Source organism: Podarcis bocagei (assembly GCF_964188305.1).
Source record: "Podarcis bocagei genome assembly, chromosome: 8".
In the NCBI taxonomy this organism is placed as follows: Eukaryota; Metazoa; Chordata; class Lepidosauria; order Squamata; family Lacertidae; genus Podarcis; species Podarcis bocagei.
Window position 1 is genome coordinate 4,716,067 of NC_138133.1, and position 24,542 is coordinate 4,740,608.

Genomic DNA, 24,542 nt, shown 5'->3' on the forward strand with positions numbered 1-24,542 from the left:
CGCGGTGGCAGCGGGAAACCCCATGAGCTAAAGTGGTTCTTCAGGTTAAGAACAGTTTCAGGTTAAGTACAGACCTCCGGAACAAATTAAGTACTTAACCCGAGGTAGCACTGTATGTGGGACAAGGGCTCCCATAATGGGCAGCTCATTCCACTCCATCAGTGCAGCCGGTGCGTAAAATGCGCGCCTTGCAGCTCCCGGGTATCCAGAGTCCTCCGCGATGGCTGGTTCTTTGCTTGGTCCTTTCCGCGCCTGCAGTTTGCACCCCGAGATCTGCAGCTCCTCGGGTCTGCGGGGAAAGCCTAGCATGCAAGCCTTAGGAAGCAAGGCCTGGAAAGGCAGAGAGAGCGGCCCTGGGGAGTCTGTCCGCTTCTATTCCAAATGGAGACTCCCGTCGCAGGCAGGCCTGATTTTCGCCGGTTATGCAGAAATACGGCCCGCAGAACCAGCCCGGCTGAGAAAGGGGAAACGGGATCTGCTCGATCTCCAGCCACGCTCGTCACAACGCAGAGCGGTTCCTCCGGTGAAAAGGACGCCCTTGCAGGCCCACAATCCCACTGAATTTGCTGGAATAATGTGTACGTTTATAATGCTCTTCTGACTTCTATGCCATCCTGCCCAAAGGCCGCCCTCGCCCCGGTGCAAGCAAGCGAAGGGGTGGCGGGCTAGGCCTGCCAGCATGGTCTGGGCAGGAGCAAAAGAACAGAAGTCTGCCGAGTCCTGAATCTGCCTCTTCCCACCTCGCCGGAGGAGGGAATTCAGGGGCAGGCCTGGCCACAGAACAGCCCCCTCTTCCCGGGATGGCTGTCAGGAGGCCTGGAGGCGGCCTCTAACTTCGAGGGGAGCCCTAGCTGCGCAACCTCCACTCCAGGCGAAGCTCTTGCGTGGGATCCAGAGCCGACCTCCTCCTCCTCCCTGCGTGGCCTGCCTCCCCGCCAGCAAGGCCCGCAAAAGGGCGCCGGAGCCGGGGTCGCCCTTTCTGAGGGGGGCGGCCGGAGGGGTCAGCTGCCGCTGTCCGGACAGGACCTTTGAGGCGGGCGGGAATTCCCGCCGCTCTGTCTCAGGCATAGCGAAATCCCAAAAAAAGTTGTGTGGCATTGACTCTATAGCATATTTATTGTGGAAAGATGGAAGAGACTCCTCCTTCCTCTTCGCCGGACACGGATGAGGCACGTCGGCATCCTCCAACCCGGGTTGGAGGCGATTCTCATGAAGGATCTCGCGCGCCCCCCCCCCGCCGCCCCTGTTTTTCCCTCCTTCTTCCGGGCACTTTTTATTACAGTACTATTCTTGCTACTCCTGTCACTGAGGGAGGCCCTCGCGAGCCCTCCGTCCCGCTCCCGCGCCTGAGGTGCGCGGAGGGAAAGAGCGGCTGAGGAGAGATGTGGAGAAGCGCGTGAGAGACGCCGCCTGAGGGGAAACGGCGGGAGCCCCGCGGACGCCGGTCAGTTCGGGGCTATTTCGGCGCGTGTCTGCGTCGCCCTCTAAGCCTTTTTTAATGGGGTGGAAGAGAGGGGGGGGCCTCGCCGGTCGGCGCGAGTGCGCGCGCGAGGCGGCGAGTGACAGAAAAGGGAGGACGGGGCTTGGCAGCCGCTCCGTCTGTCTGTCTGTCCCTCCCTCTGACGGGCGGCGGCGTGAGGATCCGCGCGGGTCCCTCTGAGGGGCTGGAAGGAGCAGCCTCGGGCGCGAGGGGCAGGTGGGTGGGGCCTGAGCGCCACTAAAGCGGGCTGTTCCTCTGTGCCCTCGCCCGGCCCGGGCGGCGGGGCGCTGGCGGCGGCGGCCGCCTCACATCCTGCGGCTCCTTCGCCGCCTCCCTCCCTCTCGCCCCCCCCCCGCCGCCTCACTCTCTCCCTCCCTCCCTTCCCGGCTACTGTACACAGTCGCGCGCGCCTCTCTCTCTCTCTCTGCCATGTTAGCCGCTCTCTCTCTTTCTGTCTCCTCCACAGATCTCGCGAGAGCGGCTGGCTGCTGCTGCTGCTGCTGCTGGTGGCGGCTGCGGAGGGGGTTGGATCGGCGGCGGCGGCGGCGGCGGCAGCAGGAGCAGTAGCGGCGGCGGGAGGCGGAGGAGGCGGCGGCGGAGGCGGCGGCCGGGGGGCGCAGGCGGGCTTCGGGAGGCCCGGCGGCAGCATCATGGCGGACAGAGACAGCGGCAGCGAGCAGGGTGGCGGCGGCGGCGGGGCTCCGGGCCCGGGCGGCGGTGGCGGCAGCGGGCCCGGCGGTGGCGGCGGCGTGGGCCTTCAGCACGAGACGCAGGAGCTGGCCTCCAAGCGGGTGGACATCCAGAACAAGCGCTTCTACCTGGACGTGAAGCAGAACGCCAAGGGCCGCTTCCTGAAGATCGCGGAGGTGGGCGCCGGGGGCAGCAAGAGCCGCCTGACGCTCTCCATGTCGGTGGCGGTGGAGTTCCGCGACTACCTGGGCGACTTCATCGAGCACTACGCGCAGCTGGGCCCCAGCCAGCCGCCGGAGCTGGCGCAGGCCGCGGACGAGCCGCGGAGGGCCCTCAAGAGCGAGTTCCTGGTGCGCGAGAACCGCAAGTACTACATGGATCTGAAGGAGAACCAGCGCGGGCGGTTCCTGCGCATCCGGCAGACGGTCAACCGCGGGCCGGGCCTGGGCTCGACGCAGGGGCAGACCATCGCGCTGCCGGCGCAGGGGCTGATCGAGTTCCGCGACGCCCTGGCCAAGCTGATCGACGACTACGGCGTGGAGGAGGAGCCGGCCGAGCTGCCCGAGGGCACCTCCTTGACGGTGGACAACAAGCGCTTCTTCTTCGACGTGGGCTCCAACAAGTACGGCGTCTTCATGCGGGTGAGCGAGGTCAAGCCCACCTACCGCAACTCCATCACCGTCCCCTACAAGGTGTGGGCCAAGTTCGGGCACACCTTCTGCAAGTACTCGGACGAGATGAAGAAGATCCAGGAGAAGCAGAGGGACAAGCGGGCGGCCGCCGCCGCCACCGCCGCGGCCTCCTCGCCCTCCTCCGGGGGAGCCGAGCAGCCGCCCGAGGCCGAGGGGGGCAGCAGCAGCAGCAGCGTCGCCGCCGCCGCCTCCGCCGCCGGCCCGCCGGGAGCCTTGCTGCAGGCGGAGGAGCCGGAGGAGGATTGATCTCCATCCCTCCTTGCCTCCTTCCTTCTCCTCCTCCTCCTCCTCCTCCCCACTGCCTTCCTCCTCCTCCCCACTTGGCTGCCTCCTCCCTGCCCTGCTGCACAGAGACACTCGTAATAATAATAATGACGACGACGACAACAAACAACAACAACAACATCGCCACACAGAGAGAGAGATATACGTTATACTGTAAGCGAGCGAGAGAGAGAAAACCGACATCCACACACTGAAAATAATACATGCAGTTAAATATACCTGTTGTTCTAACTCCAAGGGGAGCACCACCGACCACCCACCCACCACCAAAACTGACAGCCGAGCAAGCAACTTCTTTCTCTCCACCCCATCGCTGGATTGTTCCTTCCACTCTTGCCCATCGTATAAAACAGTAAGCAGCTGCTAAAAACAAAAAAAACAAAACAAAAAAATACAAAAAAATACAAAAAAAGTAATAACATTATATATGATGAACTGTGTTTCCTACTTGATTAAAAAATATAAAGAACTGAGTGTTTATTTCCCTAATTAACCAAGAACTTTTGTACACGTTTAAGCTATTATTATTATTATTAAAAAAAAGTGTTTGCAAAAATGGTCAAGATTAAAATATTGCTGAATTATATTAAAAAGAGAAAATGTCCTTTTCATGTTGAGCTAACATTTGACTTTAGCACAAAAAGAGATATTTTAGAACACGTAAAATAATATTTTTAGTTTTTCTTCTCATTTTGTTACCAAATTTCAAAACCTTACATGAAGGTTATTATAGTATATTTGACACCCTATATACCTGTGATTAGAGATGTGTATATATATATGAGGGCTAGGCATGCTGTGTGTCTGAGCTTTGTCTAAATGTTATGCAGAAGTCTGTAGAGTTAAAAGGTACGTAGGTTTAATTCATGCAAGGTAAACAATAAGTGCTCTCTTTTATACAATATGCATTGCATCTGGACCTTAAACATATAAAATGGTCAGTGAAACTTCTGTGAACATGAAGAAAAATTATTAAAAAGGCATTTAAATGAAATTTGCTAACTTGTGATTTTTATGGTTTGAACCAAAGTTATTCAAATAGTTAAAAAGAGAAAGAGAGAGAGAGAAAGAGAGATGATCTCCCATATTTTTCTGCACCTATTTGGTTTACAACTAAGTAGGTATATTGTCCTTATTGTGTATATGAGATGTACTTGTATTGTTCATAATATATTTTTTTTATGATGTGTACTTAAAGTACTTCACGTGCAGCAATTTCCAGTAAACCTGTTTTTGAATAACAGGTGGTGAAGGTTTTTTGTTTCTTTTCCTGTGTGTGGCCACTAGCACTATCCCTTTAACTTGTTTAAGTCTGAATTGAAACTCTTGTTTTGTGCTAGTGCTAACTAATTTATATAGGCCTGTCATGGAAGTCAATGCAACATGATTATAGAGTAATCCTACTGAGCCATGGATTTTGAATTTCCTTTAAAAGTGAAAGCCAAGTTGGTGTGCTGTAAAATAAATTTTAATGTAGCTGTGGTGCTAGTTATTACTGGCTACATACTTTATACATGTAGTAAGGATACCCTGCCCCTCCCCCAACTGTGCAAGTTCCCCAACCCTTCAGTTAAAAGTATGTACTTTGTGTGATTATATCAGAACTGTAGGGTATGAAAACAGTCTGTCAGAACACTAATCTGTCAAGTAGTGTTCTCCAAATTGCAATTGTTTGTAGTAATATACTTTTTCAGGTTTTTCTTTTAAAATGTTTGTGTGCTTTTAATTGACTAACTTCTTGCTGCTGTATAGTAAAATATTAATATATTTTTATCATTAAACTGCTGCATGACTATCATCATTGCAAGTGAAAAGAATATGTTATAAATGATGCCTTAAAACAGTAGGAAAAATAGTTGGAATTCTGTAGAAACAGTCAACAATATAAGAATCTGTGTGATTCTTGAGATCTGGAGTGTATTCATTTTCTTAACACCCTGACAAATTTAACAATTTAGATTTAACTGCTGTATGTTGAAGATGCTACCAGTAGGAAAGAGACTTTCTAAGCTTCTCATTGATTGTAAGAGGTCGGGCCTAGGAAAGACAAAGAGATTGTTCAAAGGAAATGTATTTTCTGTTTTCATTAAAGTATAATTCCCTTTTTGGAGATGCACTGTTAAGTGTCAATATAAAATCTGTTTCCGTTGTATCATCCATTTCCAGTTTAACAATTTTGCTACTGGTGTCCATAGAGCACCAAATGTGCAATAATGTTATAGTGGTTAGAAATTTTTGTTTTGAGAATCACTGGAATTTATTACATTACTTTCTAAGGTGCACTTTTCCATATAGCAAAAATAAGCTTCCATGGTGCGTAATGTGATAACTGAAATGGTTTTTGACTGCATGTAAACATTGACTGGTAAGCCTTCTTTGTTTTAATTGGAGAGTTTGAGCAGTTTAATACTGCATTTGAATGGTGAAAGAATTGCATTCTCCATGCTACAGGTAGTTAGGGAAGTTTTAAATTGCTTAGATTCTGCTATTTGGTTGTCTCGGTTCTACTATTCATTATAGTTTTAAAAGTTGCAATACTGCAGATTGGCAGATTTTTTTTATTTTTTTAGCAATAACTTGTGTAGGTCGGTGTACAGCAAAGTGTCTTTATTCTCTTTGAATTAATATAAACTTTGTTAAAGAGCAAAATCCTTATTCAGTTTTTGGCTGGACATAAACAATTGTCTTCAGAAGAGCTGAAAGTGTTTTGTCTCATGATATGAAACTATATTCTATTTTATCCCACTATTGTCTCTGATAAAGGGTTAGTTTTGCAGGTTCATAGAACAAAACAAGCACCTCTTTAATTAAGAGGCCAAAGTGGAATGCGCATACATACTACAAACAGTGACTCTCTCAAATCACTTTTTACTCTCTGAAAACCTATTGTCTGATTCCAGCCAACATGTAGATTGGTTTAGTCATTGGAATCAATAGAATCAGCATTTTGCCTATTTCCTTTTTCTGAGAATCAAAATGCATGAAAAGGAACTCTACTTGACCCACACATTTGAGAATCTTACCATTGATCTGAGTAGGTCAACCTGATGTGTGGGTTATGCAGTTGTCCTGGTATGGTCTGCTAATTACCACAGTTTCAGCAGCATTCTGCGTCCTAAGTCTCAACGTTGTGATTTACATGCACACTGTAGATATTGTGCATTGACTTGATTAATAGTCATAATATGTTATGTTGACTATAAATGACCTTGTTTGGGGTTTCACTTTTTCCAGTTGAGGTGCTCAGTTCTTTACCATGGTTGTGCAGCTCACTGTTTACAATGAGCAACAGTGAAAAGACCTTGTCTTAAGGTCAGGGGATTAAAAAAAGAGAGAGAGGTATATTTGACCATATTTGGTGTTCCAAAAAACAGTATGCTCAAATGTGCCAAGCAATCCACCTTTGGAAAACATGCCTTATTTTCCTTAATGTTTTCAGTGTCTTGTAGGAAAGATCCAAGCTCATAATGCTACTTTATATGAAGTGCAAGAAAACTTGAAATCTACTGCAATACAAACATAGTCTGTTTTTGTTTTCCTTTCTAAGCTAAAGCGACACTGTCAAGTAACTTAACATTTAAAACATGACCTCCCTTTCAGGTGATTACAGCATGGCAAATAATGTCCTTACTTTGAGTCCACATGTTTTTTTTTTTAATTGCTCTGTCTGAGAAATTAAATAAACACATTAAAAATTAGACACTGTTGATTCATGCCTCTTTATTGTTTTATGCTGTAAAATGCAGTTTTCAGCCAGAGGGGGAGCTAAAGTAATAAAAATAAAATAATTGAATAGGGAAGAAATTATAGAATTTGACTACCAGAAGAAATGAGCAGGGAATCCAGCATTTACTAAACAAATGATTGAGGGTTGAGGTAAGAATATTTTCAAGTTCAAAGGCAAGCCTTGCATACTGGTGGTGGGAAACTTGTGAAAATGTAAACATTTAACTGAAAAATACTTGACAGTGTCACTTTTTAAAGTATTCTTGCAGGAGTTGCAGCTTGCGCTATGTAGGTCTCTTTAATAATAATAATAATAATAAATTTTTATTTATACCCCGCCCTCCCCAGCCAAGGCCGGGCTCAGAGCGGCTTACAAGCAATAATAAAAACAAGATGAGTGATTACAACTTAAAAACAAAAATAAAATACAACATTAAAATAATGGAACATTAAAATATTAAAATGGAGCCTCATTGTAGGAGAAGGAAAAGAAAAAAGAAAAAGGGGGCGGAGGGAATCAAATTGGCTCCAATCCAAAGGCCAGGCGGAACAACTCTGTCTTACAGCCCCTGCGGAAAGAGATCAGATCCTGCAGGGCCCTGGTCTCATGAGACAGAGCGTTCCACCAAGTTGGGGCCAGTGCTGAAAAGGCCCTGGCTCTGGTTGAAGCCAATCTAACTTCCTTAGGGCCTGGGACCACTAGGGTGTTGTTATTTATGGACCTTGAGGCTCTCCGTGGGGCATACCAGGCGAGGCGGTCCCGTAGGTACGAGGGTCCTAGGCCGTGAAGGGCTTTAAAGGTCAAAAGCAGCACCTTAAATCTGACCCTGTACTCCACCGGGAGCCAGTGCAGCTTGAAAAGCACTGGATGAATATGCTCCCATGGTAGAGACCCTGTGAGGAGCCTCGCTGCAGCATTTTGTACCCGCTGGAGTTTCTGGGACAGCTTCAAGGGCAGCCCCGCGTAGAGCGAGTTACAGTAGTCAAGCCTGGAGATGACTGTTGCATGGATCACTGTGGCCAGGTCGGAGCGGGAAAGGTAAGGGACCAACTGCTTGATGCGGCGAAGGTGGAAAAATGTCGCCTTGGCTGTTGCTGTGACTTGCGCCTCCATGGAAAGGGAGGTGTCAAGGATTACACCCAAACTCTTAACGGAAGGCAATGGCACTAATTGGGCCCCCGCAAGAGAAGGGAGTTGGTCCCTCATCCCCATGCTATCCCGACCTAGCCATAGGACCTCTGTCTTCGAAGGATTTAGTTTCAATCGGCTCCCACGAAACCATCCAGCCACAGCTTCCAAGCATCTGGTCAGTGTGTAAGGGGCCGAGTTGGTGTGGCCATCCATCAGTAGATAGAGCTGAGTGTCATCAGCATATTGATGACAGCCCAGCCCAAAGCTCCGGATAATCTGGGCAAGAGGGCGCATAAAGATGTTAAAAAGCATTGGGGAGAGAATTGCGCCCTGCGGCACTCCACACACCAAGGAGTGGCGTGACGACATTTCCCTCCCTAGTGCCACCCTCTGTCCCCGACCAGAGATAAAAGAGCACAACCAGTTACGGGCTATGCCCTGTATCCCCACGTCTGCAAGGCGATGGTCCAGAAGATCATGATCGACCATGTCAAAGGCTGCTGACAAATCTAAAAGGATCAGCAGTCCTGACCCGCCTCGATCCAGTTGTCTACGAATATCATCTGTTAGGGCAACCAGAGCCGTCTCCGTCCCAAAACCAGGACGGAAACCGGACTGAAATGGATCTAATGCCGATGTTTCCTCCAGAAACCTACCAAGCTGTTCAGCAACCGCTCTCTCAATTACCTTACCCAGGTATGGAAGATTTGAAACTGGGCGGTAACTGGATAGGTCTAAGGGATACTAGAAGTACTACAAAACAGAGCCACCTTCTCAGAACTTTGTAAAATGTAATAGATCTGTTTACTGTACAAAGAACTACCATATCAAGCAGCAAAGAAACGTTAGAAGTGCCTGTCGTAGGCCAATAACTTCTTTTGAAAACAATTACATATTTGGCTTTCAAAACAGCACTGAAACCACTTCTTTGATCAGCCATGTCCCTTTTAAGCTGTGCATTCTGTTGTATACTGTAGTTGGCTAACAAACAAATGGGATTTGTATCCACTACTATTCACTAATAGTGTACAATGCACACTCACACACACACACAGAGAGAGAGAGAGAGAGAGAGAGAGACTAAGAGTATATAATATATATATGCACTACTGAATGTATATATTATTATGGCTGTTAGTTTGCTATCTACATTTTGTTTAAAAAGCACTAACAAATCCTACCTATTCCTCATGGAAAAATATACACCCTGACTTCTGATAGGTTGGAAATAATAAATAATTCAAACAATGGTTGGAATACCCACAATGGGGTTGCAGTATTTTATAATTGTTTTCCATTAAAATACTATTTTTGGCAGTTTTTATTTAATTTGTAAAATAGTTTTTTACTTCGTACTGGCATACCTAAATAGGTAGATCTTTTTGAAGCCAACTGGTCAGTACATTTGTAATAATAATAAAAAGGCAATGGATCTGTTTTGCTTGTACTCACTTTTCATTTATTGCATGTACTAATGCCCAAGGTTTTATATGTGCCCTGAGAAACTGCAGCCATTGAAATGACAGAACAGGAGATAAATGAGAAGTATTAACTGTACATATTGAAATGCTTTTAATGTCCAAGTTGCTTTGTTAATATTCAGTGGCCTGTTTGTGACATCCATTCCAGACATCCAAACAGTTGTTTGAAGCATTGGGAATATGTGTCCCATGTGCTCCTAACCTATCATGTGCCAGTTTCTCCATTTCCAGGTTTCCTTTAGTTAGAGATTCTATGTAATCTTATTCAAAAGGCTAAATAATTATGTTCATAGTGCGGGTTGTATGCCTGCTTAAAAGCCTTGTTTGAAGGTTGTCATAAATCATAGCCTGATTTAGATGCGCTAGCAAACTCTGGCTAGAAGAAACCTGGAAACAGAGAAAGGAATCGGTATGTGGTAAGATGAGGAACAGGTGAGCACATTCCTGATTCTCCAAACCTTTTCTCTGTGCTATAGAGGCCTTCCTGAATTGGGCAAGTAGCAATGAATTGGAGTCCAATTTTTATTGAATTTTATTGCTTACCATTTTTTTCTTCAAAGCTTTTTCTAGGCTGTTAGTCTGTGCACACTTGCCTAGGAGTAAGACCCGCTGAACACAGTGGGGCTTGTTTCCAAGTAAGCACACACATGATTGCAGTGTTAAACACAGATTTGTTTATTTATTTATTTTTAATCAAGATTTAACCATCACTTAAGAATTCTTGATCCAAGACAACACTTGTCAAAGTGTTGATTTTCATGTTGTGAATTACTTAGCAACAGTCATTGTGTTCAGAGGAGCGATTCATGTCTAACCGGCTTAAAATTATGAAGGCTGAAAGTGAAAAATTCTGGCATTGATATACACAATGCGTAAAATATGCTTCATATGAGTAATAGAATGCGCTTGGCCCATGCATACCTTGATTTCAAACTTAAAACAATTTGATTGGAGAATCCAGAGGGCTATTGCTTTAGAGGTCTGCCCAGATGTTGGGCAGTGGGGACTTTGGCTTTTCTTCCCCGTGAACTGCAGACCCTGAGACATATTCCAAGGCACAAATTACTCTGAAACTCATGCCAGTTTCTAAAGATGCTCACCATGTAGCACAGAGAGCTGCTGTTCAATAAAGTTGAGTATTCCTGTAGCCATTTAGACCTAGTTATGTGGTTTAAATCCTTATCTTTGCCATGAGCTTCATTGAAAGGACTGCAAGCGTTGTATATTACAAATTCTACCTTTTTGCTTTTACAAAGTTCATCAGTCATTTTAGGTGCCTGCAACCTTGGCCTCTTAAAAAAGAACTTGTCTTCTACAAATTTTAAAGCTTGTTTTAATGTTAGCATCTCTACCTGGTCATTCTTCTAAAGCGTTGAAGAGGCAGTATAAAGGTGACCTCTGAATAATTCCTTTAAAAATAACTGCAGATGTATGGGGGTATCTTGCAAACCCTTTAAAGAGTTTTTAAAATGGCCCCCCAAGAATCCAGTGTTGGTCATAAAGGTTCTAGTACTTTTCAGTATGTGGTCTTGTACAATACAAAATTTTATCCCATTTTATCCCATGAGAGCCAGTGTGGTGTAGTGGTTAAGAGCGGTAGTCACGTAATCTGGGAAACCGGGTTCGCTTCCCCGCTCCTCCACCTGCAGCTGCTGGGTGACCTTGGGCCAGTCACACTTCTTTGAAGTCTCTCAGCCCCACTCACCTCACAGAGTGTTTGTTGTGGGGGAGGAAGGGAAAGGAGAATGTTAGCCGCTTTGAGACTCCTGAAGGGGAGTGAAAGGCGGGATATCAAATCCAAACTCTTCTTCTTCTTCTTCTTCTTTTGCAAAGACTGAAACTAGTATTTGCTGTAAGGGGGGGGGGGGAGCTGATTATTGCCCTTTAGGGCACCACATCTTTCAGTAGTGCAGTGCTAAACCATATGTAGATTACCTGACTACGGGTAACAGACAGAATCTGTTCATTTCAGTTTTTGAAGACGAATGCATTTTGTTGTGTTTTTGACTCAATAAACTGCCCTGTTAGTTTTGCAAAACATTGAGGCTTTTTAGTGTAACTATGTTCCTTGGGTAGAATTTAGCAAAGTTTTGCTCAGGGTAGACCCATTGTAATTCATGAACATGTCTATGGCAGGCCCACTAATTTCAGTGGGTCTACTGAGTTAAGCTTAGTTGAATCTCCCCCTTTATTTTACATTGTGAAAACAAGTCTAAAGGAGTTTAAGTGTGGCTTGAGTAGTGGCCACAGAAATGTGTGTCCCTTCCCAGTTTGCTCCTTCCCAGTGTATCTTCTGTTATCAAAAGATAGGTAGGATCAAATACTTTGGTAACGTGTACCACATATGCCATATCTCATACGGCTTTTCATTTCTCCACATGTGACAACTGTAGTGGTTAGCTTTGATGCTAATTTTAAACACATTGAATGTGGAGCTGCCCTTGACGATGGCATGGAAGCTGCAGCTTGTGCAAAGTGCTGTTGTTTACCCCTTGGTGAATATCTGGAAGATGGGTACATGTTATACTAGTCCTGCGACAATTGTACTGATTATGGTTGCTTCCAGACCCACAGAAAAGTGCTAGTGCTTTATTTTTCATAGGCCGCCTCATCCGGCAACCCAAGTATCTTCAGACTTCCTTGGCCTATAGGGAGACCATCACACTGTCTTTGCTTGGGAAATCAGTCTCTGCCCTGTGCAATGTCAGGATCTTTGCTGCAGTTGCCCGTGTTTAGATCTTCTACATCAGGGGTTGTCAACCTGGTCCCTACCGCCCACTAGTGGGTGTTTCAGGATTCTAGGTGGGCAGTAGGGGGTTCTACGGCAGAAACTGAACTCCTTCCACTGAGCACTGGTGGGCGGTAAGGAAATTTTACCATCAAGAAAGATGCATTAGTGCATGGTAGGTATAAAAAGGTTGACTTCCCCTGCTCTAGAGGGTGTTTATCCTTTCAGAAAAAGTTGGAACTTTGTTTCAGTTTTTATTTGGCAAAACTGACTGAGTTTCTTTGCTGACTAATTAAAAAAAAACCCAGCTGCTCTGTTTAACTTCTTTTAAAGATAAAGTTTGCTTATATATCACTTTGAATGCTAGAAAAGCAGCATATAAATGCTTTAAATAGTTTTGCTGTTGAAATGTTGTTTTATTAGGTTAGTACTGTATATATTTTTCAGTAGAAGTTGCTGTTTAAAGTTCACTCTAGCAGCACACGTTTTTTCTATTAAGTTCCTCCCACAAAACAACCTCCTTTGAGAGGTAAACTTTATAACAATAGCATTTATAATTTTGTTTAAGTAGGTGAAAAGTTGCAATTTTTCTAACAACCCAAAAAGGTTTTTTTGTAACAAACATCCTTAATGGCATCTGTTTCTGAGAGCTTGTGTGTTGGTACCATATTTAACTTGAATATGAATTAGCTTGTTGGGGGAGGATCTAAAGTAACTGAAAGGAGATATTCAAATCACTCTTTTGTCAGACTTGGAAACAGCAGAAGGAAGCATCAAGCGAAAGTATAATTTTATGTGTATCCCTGTTAACTGAACTATATAGAGTTCAGATGCATCAATGGCCTTGCTTAGACTATGGTGGGCCTTTATCAATAACTGCTATATAACTAAAGCTGATTTAGTCTTATTGCAACTACTGTAATGATTTGGAACAAATGTGGTTTCAAGAAAAATAGTCAACCTAACCTGGGTTGTAGATTTGGTTGTAATTTGGCTATCTTGAATTTCAGACTTTCATATTTTTAGGCTTAGGTCAAATTTGAGTTTTGTTTTCATAGTTCTAGGCTCCTTAAGAAACCAATAACTCTGCCCAATTTTCATCCAAAAATCCACTTTGTGGATTTGTAAGTCAGGCAAACAACCATTGGTTTCCCCATAGAGGTGACTTGAGATTCTTGTTTTTTTTTTTTTTAATAAATTTTTATTGGTTTTACAGCATTTTTTTTAAAAAGAACAAACAAACACAAAACAAAACAAACATACAAAATGCTTTCAAAGATATTTTCATAAACCTCTTTTCTTGGACTTCCCCATACCCCCCCTCTCTGCATCCCAGTGTCCATATTTGAACTAGCAACTCCCAGTTGTTACTTTCTAATCTCTGTCATCTTAGTCCTCCTTTATTATCTAACCTTGTATCCCTGTACCCTGTTACTTCCAGCAACCACAACATTTTAACATTCGTTGAGTTTGTAGTAGTCCTTAAGATAGCTCTTAAATTTTTTCCATTCTTCTTCCACCATCTCTTTACGTTGGTCACGGATTCTGCCTGTCATCTCTGCCAGTGTCATATAGTCCATCACTTTCATCTGCCATTCTTCCAGAGTAGGTAAATCTTGTGTCTTCCAATACTTTGCGATGAGTATTCTTGCTGCTGTTGTGGCATACATAAAGAAATTTCTATCTTTCTTTGTCACCAATTGGCCGACAATGCCCAAGAGAAAGGCCTCTGGTTTTTTGGAAAATGTACATTTAAGTACCTTTTTCATTTCATTATAGATCATTTCCCAGAAGGCCTTTATCTTCGGGCATGTCCACCAAAGGTGGTAAAAAGTACCTTCAGTCTCTTTACATTTCCAACATTTATTATCGGGCAAATGATAGATTTTTGCCAGCTTGACTGGGGTCATGTACCACCTGTATACCATTTTCATAATGTTTTCCTTTAAGGCATTACATGCCGTAAATTTGATACCGGTGTTCCATAACCATTCCCAGTCATCTGACATAATGTTGTGTCCAACATCCTGCGCCCACTTAATCATAGCAGATTTAACTGTTTCATCCTGTGTGTTCCATTTCAACAGCAAGTTATACATTCTAGATAAATTCTTAGTATTGGGTTCTAGCAATTCGGTCTCTAGTTTTGATTTCTCCACTTGGAAACCGATTTTCCTATCCTGTTTAAAAATTTCCATTATTTGGCGATATTGAAACCAATTTTCTACTTTGTGCTTCAATTTCTCCTGACTTTGTAGTTTAACCTTGTCTCCATCCTGTTCTAAAATTTCCCAATACTTCGGCCATCCGACCTCCATATTGAGTTTCTTCACTGCTTTAGCCTCCACTGGTGACACCCATCTAGGGGTTTTATTTTCCAATAAGTCTTTGTATCTTATCCAGACATTAAATAATGCTTTTCTAACAATGTGATTTTTAAAGGTACTGTTAACCTTGTCATACCAAAGATATGCATGCCAACCAAAAGCATTATTGAAGCCTTCCAGATCCAAGATATCTGTATTCTCGAGGAGCATCCATTCTTTCAGCCAGCAAAACGCTGCTGCCTCATAGTACAATTTTAGGTCCGGCAGGGCGAAACCCCCTCTTTCTTTAGCGTCAGTCAGTATTTTGAATTTAATTCGGGGCTTTTTGCCCTGCCAGACAAATTTCGAAATGTCTTTGTGCCACCTCTTAAAACATTCCATCTTATCAAGAATCTGCAAGGTCTGAAACAAAAATAACATTCTAGGCAATACATTCATTTTAATTACTGCAATTCGACCTAACATTGACAGTTTCAGATTTGACCATATTTCTAGATCTTTTTTAATCTCTGACCAACATTTTTCATAATTGTCCTTATACAAATTAACATTCTTAGGTGTTAAATAAACCCCTAGGTATTTGACTTTCTTAACCACTGTCAAACCTGTTTCCTCCTGAAACTTCTCCTTTTCCATATCTGTTAGGTTTTTCCCCAAGACTTTAGTTTTTTGCTTATTCAACTTAAATCCAGCCACCTGGCCAAATTGTTGAATTATTTCTAAAACCCTTTTCGTACTAGTGTTTGGCTCTTGCAAAGTCAATACTAGGTCATCTGCGTACGCTCTTAACTTGTAGTGTTTAGCTCCGACCTGCACACCTTTGACCTGCTGGTCATTTCTTATCATATTCAGCAACACCTCCAGAACCGAAATGAAAAGTAATGGGGAAATTGGGCACCCCTGCCGAGTTCCTTTTTCTATCTTAAGTTCCTCAGTCACAACATTATTTACAATCAGCTTAGCTTTTTGTTCGGAATATATTGCAGCCATACCATTCTCAAAACCCTGGCCTACCCCCATCCCATGAAGATTCTTCCTCATAAAACTCCAAGAGATATTATCAAAGGCTTTCTCCGCGTCCACAAAGATCAATACTGCTTTAGTGTTTATATTCACCTCCAGCTTTTCCAAAATGTCTATTACATTCCTTACATTGTCCGCTAGGTGTCTTTTAGGGAGAAAGCCTGCTTGGTCTTTATGAATCTTCTCCATCAAAACTCTTTTAAATCTTTTTGCCAAAATGTCTGCAAAAATTTTGTAATCCACATTAAGGAGTGATATCGGGCGGTAGTTCTTGAGTTGGGTCTTTTCAGTCTCTGACTTTGGTATGAGTGAGATATATGCCTCTTTCCACGATTCAGGTGCCCTTTTTCCTTCAAGGATCTCATTACAAACTTCTCTTAATGGTTGAATCAACCATTCCTTCAACGATTTGTAGTATCTAGAAGTCAGTCCATCTGGTCCCGGAGATTTGCCCAATTGCGTATTCTGAATGGCAGCCTCTACCTCTTGTTCTGAGATTCTCTGGTTCAAGTCCATCTTACTTTGCTGAGAGATATTTTGTAATCCATATCTTCCAAGGAATTTGTCTATATCTTCTTCATTTTGCGGGCCTTGGGTGTAAAGTTTTTTGAAGTAACTTAGAAAGCAATTTCTAATTTCATTAGGTTTAGATATACTCTTTCCATCAACCTCTAGGCTTGTAACTGTATTTAGTTTCTGCCTTTTCTTCAATTGCCATGCCAAAAGTTTACCGCATTTATTTGCTGATTCAAAAGTCTTTTGTTTCATTTGCTTTATCTTCCATTCAATCTCTTGGTTCATCAATTCCATATATTGAGTTTGATATAACTTAATCTCTCTTAAAATGTCCTGAGACTTTGGTTTTGTTCTTAATTTCCTCTCTCCTTCCTTTATCATTTCCAAGATCTTCTCTTTTTTCTCATTTTGTTTTTTCCTCTTTATTGAATTTTGTTGAATCAAAAATCCTCTCATAACAGCTTTACTTGCGTCCCAGATCACTCTTTTCTCCACGTCAGTCCTCAAATTTATTTCAAAATAGTCTTTTAAGGTCTTTTGGGCCTTCGTGAGAATCTCCTTATCTCGAAAGAGGGTGTCATTCATTCTCCATCTAAATTGACCGGTTATTGTGAGTTTCATCTCCATCTTCACGGCGTTATGGTCGGAGCAAGTTTTTGGGCAGATTTCCACTTTCTTAATCTTTGGAGCCAATCCACTGGTAACCCAGATTTGGTCAATTCTGGTCCAGGTCATCATTGCTTGGGAGAAGAAGGTTCCCTCTCTCTCCAGAGGGTTCCTTGTTCTCCAAATGTCTATCAAGTCCATGTTTTCTGTCATTTCGAAAAAAGTCTTGGGGAGTCTCCCTTCTTTAGTGACTGTTAGTCTTTGTGCCTTGTCCATATTAGTGGAGACCACGCCATTCATGTCTCCCATGATTATCATATTGTAATCCAGATAGTCCGTCAAAGTTTCATGAAGTCTCTTAAAGAAGTCAGATTTGCCTTCATTTGGTGCATAAATTCCAACAACTAGAAATTTTTCTCCTTGTACTTGTATCTCCACAGCCAGATATCTCCCTTGTTCATCTTTGAATATCATTTTTGGAGCCCATTTCTCCTTCACATATATTACCACTCCTCTCTTCTTAACTTTGTCTGATGAAATAAATTCTTGTCCTAACCTTTTATTTGTAAGTAATCTCCTGTGGGCTCTAGTTATGTGAGTTTCTTGTAAACATATCAAATCCAATTGTTCTCTGTTCAAAATATGAAATACTTGTCTTCTCTTCAAAGGCCCATTCAGTCCATTACAATTCCAACTAAGGAATTGCAGAGCCATCTTGTTATTTTCTTAAGGCTCCTCCAACAGCTCCAAGTTGTTGCTCTTCTTCTGACGGTGGTGGTTTTTGTCCAAACGAGAGATTCAGGATATCCAGTGCTCTCCTCTGTTCTGCAAGTACGTCCACAGTCCCCTTCTGTAGGTCCTCCTGATATCTTGCCAGAAATTTGTCTTTATCTTGAATTGTCTTTATTTTCACTTTCTTTGCCTTGTAGTCGAATGACAGTCCTTGTGGGAATTCCCACCTGAAGCGGATCTGATTTTTCTTTAACAAAAGCACCAAATCCTTGTAGAAGTTTCTTAAGTCCAAGATATACTTTGGTATGTCTTTAAAGATCTGTACTGCTGAATTTCCAATTTGGAGGGCTTTTCCAAAGTGTAGTCCTAAAATTTTATCTCTTTCCTCCTTAGATCTGAGTGTGATCAAACAATCTCTTGGTGTCTTTCTATCTTGCTTTTTGCCGAGTCTAAAGGCAGTTGTGATTTTAAAATCGTCTTCCTCCAAGTCCCAGCAATCCGCAAACTCCCGTGTCAAATATTCCACAAGGTTGTCACTTTCATTCTCCGGAATCAGTCTTAATTTTAAGTTTCTCTCTTTCCTCTGTAACTCCCACAAGGCCAAGGTTGCATCATGCTCATAGACCTTCTTGGCAAGTGGCTCTAATTTCTCCTGCGTCTCTCCAGCTGTGGCTTTGGCCTCTTCGGCAATTTGACGCGTGGTGGCATTTTCCTCGACCAATTTATTTATAGATTCTGTATTCTGGTTTAATCTTGTTGATATTTCTGTTAATTTTTGTGTGTTCTCTGAAGTCTGTTTTGTCAAAGACTCCAGAGTCTGGTTTATCTTAAGCAAAGCTTCTGTCACAGCTTCCATAGAAACGGCTGCTCCTTTGTCCTGTCCTGTTGTTCCAGCTAGTCCGGCTGTTACGCCTAAGATCGAACCTCTTCTCTTTGCTTGTTGCAGCTGCAGCTGTTGCTGTTGTTGTTGCTTGGTCTTGGCTCTTGTAGTTATCTCTTCTTGTGGCCCACTCATGTCAAGGTCAATTCCCACGGGATTTATTCTCCCTTGGAAAATTCCACTGTCTTAGGCCGTGCTGGACTTCACTTTATCCTCTAGAGGGAGCAAATCAAAATGGCCATAGAAGGAAATTTCAAAATACATGAACAAAGGAGACCATCCAAGATGTAGAAAGAAAGGAGATTAACCCAGTCAAAATCAATGTTACTTAAGTCTTATAGCTTCCAATTGCCACAGTTGCCCAGTATACTGTTTATACTGTTTCTTCTTAAAATGTACAAAAGTCAGGCACTGTGGAAACTTTGTATCAAGGTGTCACTTCACAGGGAAAAGTCAGCTCAATGTACTAAGAAGGCAGACCGTTTCAGACTTTCAAGTAGATGAGATAGCAGAGGTTTTTTCCTTCAAATAAGTCATGCAGTTAATGGTCAAATTCGCCTCCCCTCTGCCCTGCTTGCTAGAGGGGAGATCAAAGGTTTAAATGTCCGGTTTAGCTGATCAAAGGATGAATTTAGACGGATGCAGGTTTAGAGCTCCGTTGCTTTCACTTTCATGCGGTCGGGGGGAGGCAGACTTCCTTTATTTAAATCTCCCCCGTTTTTAGCCCAATTTTTAAAATTAAGAAAAGTCCCAGTTATTTTTCAGTTCTTACTCACGGGGAATCAGTCCGAATTTCTTTTCAGGAAGGAATCGGCGCTCTCCGCTTATGGCGACGCGGCTTCACTTCGCAGGCTGGGTAGCGACTCTCAGCACCGCGCTCACTCCCGATGTCGATCCGTAGCCTTTAAAAAGGCTCTTTCACGGTACCGGGGGGCGCAAAGGTGCCCACCGAGTCTCCTTGTTCTCAGGCTTCAGCGCCTGGGATTTTAGGGGTCCCCCGCTTGCCGTAGCGGGTAAGACCCGAACTTGCGAAGCAGTCCTTCTCCGGAGCTCGGAGGTAGGACCGCCATTAAGCGCTGGCACCGACCGGAAGTCAAGAGGTGACTTGAGATTCTTGGAGCTTCTTGTATTTGCTGGACACTAGAGATACTGAATGCAGAGGATATTTATACCGGTGAACTTACTCAAGGATTTGCCTTAGATTGACCAACGTTGTCCATTCTAAAATAGTGTGCTGTATGCAAATCAAATTATGTTTCTTCCTATATACGTACAAATGTAAGGCTGCCATTGTATGGCCCTCATTGTAGTACCACGTCACAGTCCTGGATTTGAAGGAAGTCAGGGGAGAGGAGCAAAAGGGAAGGCATGTTGCACAACACCAGCGGCCATGGCATGGGAGTAAGAATGGAGAAACACTGACAAGGGGAAAGTATGAGTAAAGCAGGGATGGAGGAAACAGTGGCAGAAGCTTGCGTGAAGCACCTTTCATGCAATGCAATATCTGAGGGCTCTGCATCATTGGAGGGAAAACTAAGTCAACAATGCCAGGGCTTGGCAGGGGTGAAACTGGTGGGGCTGAGAGTGGCAGTTTACAACAAGGTCCAGTTTACAGTGAGAAGGGAGTTTGGAAAGGCTCTGTTATGTTAACTTTTGGTGTTAGCGCCTGTGTTGTACCTATCTCTACTGTTTCTCCTTGTTAAACTTTTTATTTAAAACAGCAACAACAGCCCCTCAGTCTCCCTCCTCCCCTGCTTTACTCAAACTTCTGCCTGTTCTTTGAGTACAGGGAGAAAGAAAACAACGACTGTTTTAAAATTCTCCCTTCTCCAGTCCTCAGCTGCCTCATGTGAGAGAGAGGATGTGGAGCCCTCAAACTTTCCATGGTACCTTCCCACCATTGTATTTCACCTCCTGGTACACTGTGCTGTCTTCAGGATGAAGTACCAGATTCTATGTAGTACTTTAGAAGATATTTTATTAGCAAGCAAACACATATGCAGGCGACTCCTCGCTTACACAGGGGTTATGTTCTGGGCTCCTGCACAGATAAGTGAAATTGTGTGAAGCGGGGAGCACTCTCTAAACCCCCTCTCTGCCGCTCTCCAATCCATACCAAAAATACTGTATCCAAAAATATTGACAACTAGAATTGAAGCTCTGGGGCTGGCAGGGCGCTAGAGGATGGTGGGAAAGCAAAGGAGGCTTTGCTCCCCCAAAGCCCTGCTGCACCTCCAGTCTCTTCAGTGTGTCCTTTGTCCTCACTGACGCTCTCTTTGGGCTCCAGGGAGGGTCTCCTCGCAAGCCATGAGGACTCTCCAGCTCTCTCCCGCCATTACTGGTTTTGAATTGAATTATCTAATCATTTCCTGGCACCACACATATGTGCAGTTGAGCACAAGTAGAACGAGTGTGAGGTGTGAGTGGGGAGTCGCCTGTATGTACAACATCCATCAACCGAACTTAACATGCTCTAACTGAATAAGCTAACTGACAGCCTTGCTCTTAGGATTCTATCCATCTTACAGGATCATTTATCAGCATGAGGTGTGCAGGCAAAGGAAGCTGCAGAATTAGGAGAGACGAGGAGGCATGAAAGTGAGACAAGTCTGTGTGCAAGAGAGTATTGAAAAAAGGATGAGGGTGGAAATGTGTATGTGCAAAGGGAGCAGGAGAGCACAACTGGAGAGGCGGCGGCATGTCGGACTTACATTGGGGGGCAGGATCACTGTTGGGGGAGCAGAACTGAGCTATCTGCGACACAATAGATGGAAATGGGTGTTCTTTGTGTGCAAGGGAGAGTTGAGAAAAGTAAGGAGGGTGGAAGAAAAAGGGAGTGAAGGTAAAAATGGAATGGGGTTGAAGAAAGCAGGGAGATGAAAGGGTCTGAGGAAGAGGAGGGGTTGGTAGCTTCATAGTTGAGTAGAATGTGCAAAGGGTACTGCATAGTTGCCATGTGTGAGAGGAGGAAGATGCAGGAGGTGGGATGGGGGTGTTTGTGTGCAAGGGGGGTTGCACAAAAGGAGGGGCAGTGTAGAGGTGAAGCTGAAAACAGGTGCATAGTAGGACTGCAGAACAGAAGAGAAGTGCTTTCAGAAGTGGGCTTGGGAGGGCAAAAGTGAACTTACCGTAGTTGCGTGGCGTGGGAGGGGAAAGCCTTAGGAGGTTTATGGGGGAATGGCCATGTGGGTGGCAAGCAGGGGCACAGACCCTAAATATTTTTGTCAGTACGTATTAATATGTTAATTTAGCCTAGGTGTGATAGGTTTATGCAACTCTTCTTAAAATGAGTTTTGTGTTTTTGTCAGATGCTGCTTTAGGGGCGATCTTTACAAGTTTACTAACTGCAAATGTCCTGCAATCTCTGGTCATACAAGCTTCAAACTGAATTGCATAGTAACTTGTAGAATACAGTGGTACCTCGGGTTAAGTACTTAATTCATTCCGGAGGTCCATTCTTAACCTGAAACTGTTCTTAACCTGAAGCACCACTTTAGCTAATGGAGCCTTCTGCTGCTGCTGCTGCTGCGCCACCAGAGCACAATTTCTGTTCTCATCCTGAAGCAAAGTTCTTAACCTGAAGCACTATTTCTGGGTTAGCGGAGTTTGTAACCTGAAGCGTATGTAACCCGAGGTACCACTGTAGTTGGATATTTCAGTTTGTGTATGTTACTTAGCATATCACTTCTGTAGACTGCAAGACTCTGGGCAAAGTCTTGGTTTGCTTTTGCTGTTATACAATTTCTGATGATATTATATAGTGCTTAGATTGATGAGCTTTAGCAATACAAAGTATGAAAATTCTGTTCTTTAAAGAATTGAGAAAATTTGTATATCAGTACAAAATCAAGGAGAAAAAATTAGTCAAGAATGGTGGAGTAAGAGCAGTTTTTTGCTTGGTTTTTAAATGCTTTGAGGATTAGGAATCCCATACAGTGGTGCCCCGCAAGACGAATGCCTCGCAAGACGGAAAACTCGCTAGACCAAAGAGTTTTCCGTTTTGGAGGTGCTTCGCAAAACGAATTTCCTATGGGCTTGCTTCGCAAGATGACAATGTCTTGCGAGTTCCTGCTGGTTTTTTTCCCCTCCCCCCCTTTTTTCTAAGCCGCTAAGCCGCTTATCAGCTGAGCCGATCAGCAGATAAGCCGCTAAAAGCCGCTAATACCGCTAATCCGCTAATCCTTCAATGGGCTTGCTTCGCAAGACGAAAAAACTGCTAGACGAAGAGAATCACAGAACGGATTCTTTTCGTCTTGCGAGGCACCACTGTATTTTTATGACCATTTCTATGCCCACCTAAAAACATGGCTTAAATTTCCCTCCTTTTGGAATCTTAGATTATGTCAAAAATTTCAAGAATATTGCAGCAGGTTCCTCTTCTGTGGTTTGGTGAATTACAAGGTTCCAAAACATATATTTCTTAAATGTCAGGTTTTGGATGAAACAATTATTCATAGGTGTGTTTATATAATTTTTATAGTCTCATCCTAACTATGTTTTTTGGAAGTAAGCCCCACCCCACTGAGCTTTGTGAAAATAACTTCCTATTTTTCCCAGTAATGGTGCTAAGAAGCAGTGAAATTTTTGAATACTAGACCCCAGGTATTTAAGAGGAGGAAGTTATTGTGCCAATTCAAAAGTCCAATTGTGCATGGAAGTTTAGATGAACAGCAAGAATGCAGCCCCCCCCCTCCTGTTTATGCACATTCAGTATGTGTGTGGCTGTGCATACGTGCATTGTGCCAAATGGCAAAAAATGCTCCTAAAAGAGTCCAGAAAGATCAGAAAGGTGTGAAAACTGTGCCTATCAATCCCACAAACCCTTGCACCGACTGTTGAGACCTGTGCAGAGTTTGGAGTTTGAGCAAGGAGGTTTGGAGGGAGCTATTGTGGTGGAGTTTGACGGAATTTAATGTCTGGTAAGTGCTGCTGGTTTTTTACGGTGTTTTCAAGGATTTCCAGAGGTTTAGAGGTTTCTTCAGGCTTTGCCAATGGTGTTTCAAATATACACAGTTTCACATATATGCGTGGTGCCTCGGAACATAACGCCCATAAATGGGGGGTTGCCTATACCACTAATGTTTCTGTAAGTGTCCATCATCTTGTATCTGGAGGTATATGGAATCAGAACTTAAAAGGCAGACTTTTCCTGTCCAAGTACAGTATATTCATTACTTTAACTTGCAAGGCTGGCAAAAGAATAGAATCTAGAAGGGACAATGCTCAGAGAAGGAAAATGTGCTTTAATGGAAAGCATTCATATGCTGGTGAGCTTCCTTGAAAAGAAAAGAAAACGTTTGGGGTGGCAGCTTGCATTACTTTTAAAAGCAATCAATAAGATACATGCAAATTCCACTATAAATGCTATGAAGAAGCTAACAAGTAGTTCAAAGATAAGCCATTATTTCTGAGGAAATAAAACTTCACCGTAGACATGGCCTTTGAAGGATGTGGGACAGAGCAGGCCTTTTTTAGACATCCATGTATATAGTAGGGAAAGAAGCTGCCGGCACCTTCTTGGCCTTCCATTAGTGCTAAGATCATATGGATTCCTCTGACTTCCTTTCAGTTGGATCAATTTGGAAATGAGACTACATTTTTTCTAATTTCTGGTGACAAATCAGGATGTCCATCAATTGCGTTGGTATTCTTGGTTACATGGTAGGCTGTGTAGTTTCTATAGTAGGGAAATATCAAAGCTGTTTTGACCAATTTTGTAATAGCATGCTTTTGAGTGGGGCTAATTTACTACTCATGGCATTGTGCACAAGAAACAACTGTTTAAGTCGGTATGCAAAAAAGAATGAGCATGGTGCACTTGTCAGATTACTAGTGTATGTTTGGTGTTGTTTTCTTTTGTAACCAAGATTAGTGTCATGAAACTACCAGCTGGCATTACAGAGCTAAATCAGATGGTACTCAAATCCTTGCACTGAGGCAGAATCCAGAGTACTCCAGACACAGTTATGAACCAAGAACGGGGCTGTGGAGGTGAGGAGTTGTATTGTGCCCATAGATCTCTGGTGTGAGGGGATAACTTTTGTAGTTTAAGGTTAATTAACTTTCTGACACTCTGATCCCAAATGCTGGCATTGCCACGAATTGTTTTTGGCATGCAATAGAAAGAAGGCTAAGGTTTTTATATATTATAACCGTCTGCCTCTGGTGCTGGAGAAACATCTTGGCAATGTCTGTATAATACCCTGGGTTGCAGAAGTTGTGATGTAGTCCCACAGTCAGTGTG

General features: G+C 43.5%; 1 protein-coding gene across 7 annotated transcripts in view; it reads left to right on the plus strand.

Annotated features, from left to right (window-relative positions):
* The first annotated feature begins 933 nt into the window (after positions 1 to 933).
* Positions 934 to 24,542, plus strand: part of PURA (purine rich element binding protein A) — a 34,655-nt gene continuing 11,046 nt past the window's right edge. For 5 of the 7 annotated variants that reach the window (XR_014011050.1, XR_014011051.1, XR_014011052.1 and 2 more), the window contains exons 1-2: positions 934 to 1,444; positions 1,947 to 3,499. Coding sequence is in view for 1 of the 7 variants with exons in the window: in XM_081206572.1 (XP_081062698.1) it covers positions 2,131 to 3,108 (978 nt within the window). In the remaining 6 variants the exon portion in view is untranslated. Of the gene's footprint in view, positions 1,445 to 1,866; positions 6,846 to 24,542 lie in introns of those variants that run through there. The other 2 variants (XM_081206572.1, XR_014011055.1) reach the window with 2 other exon arrangements.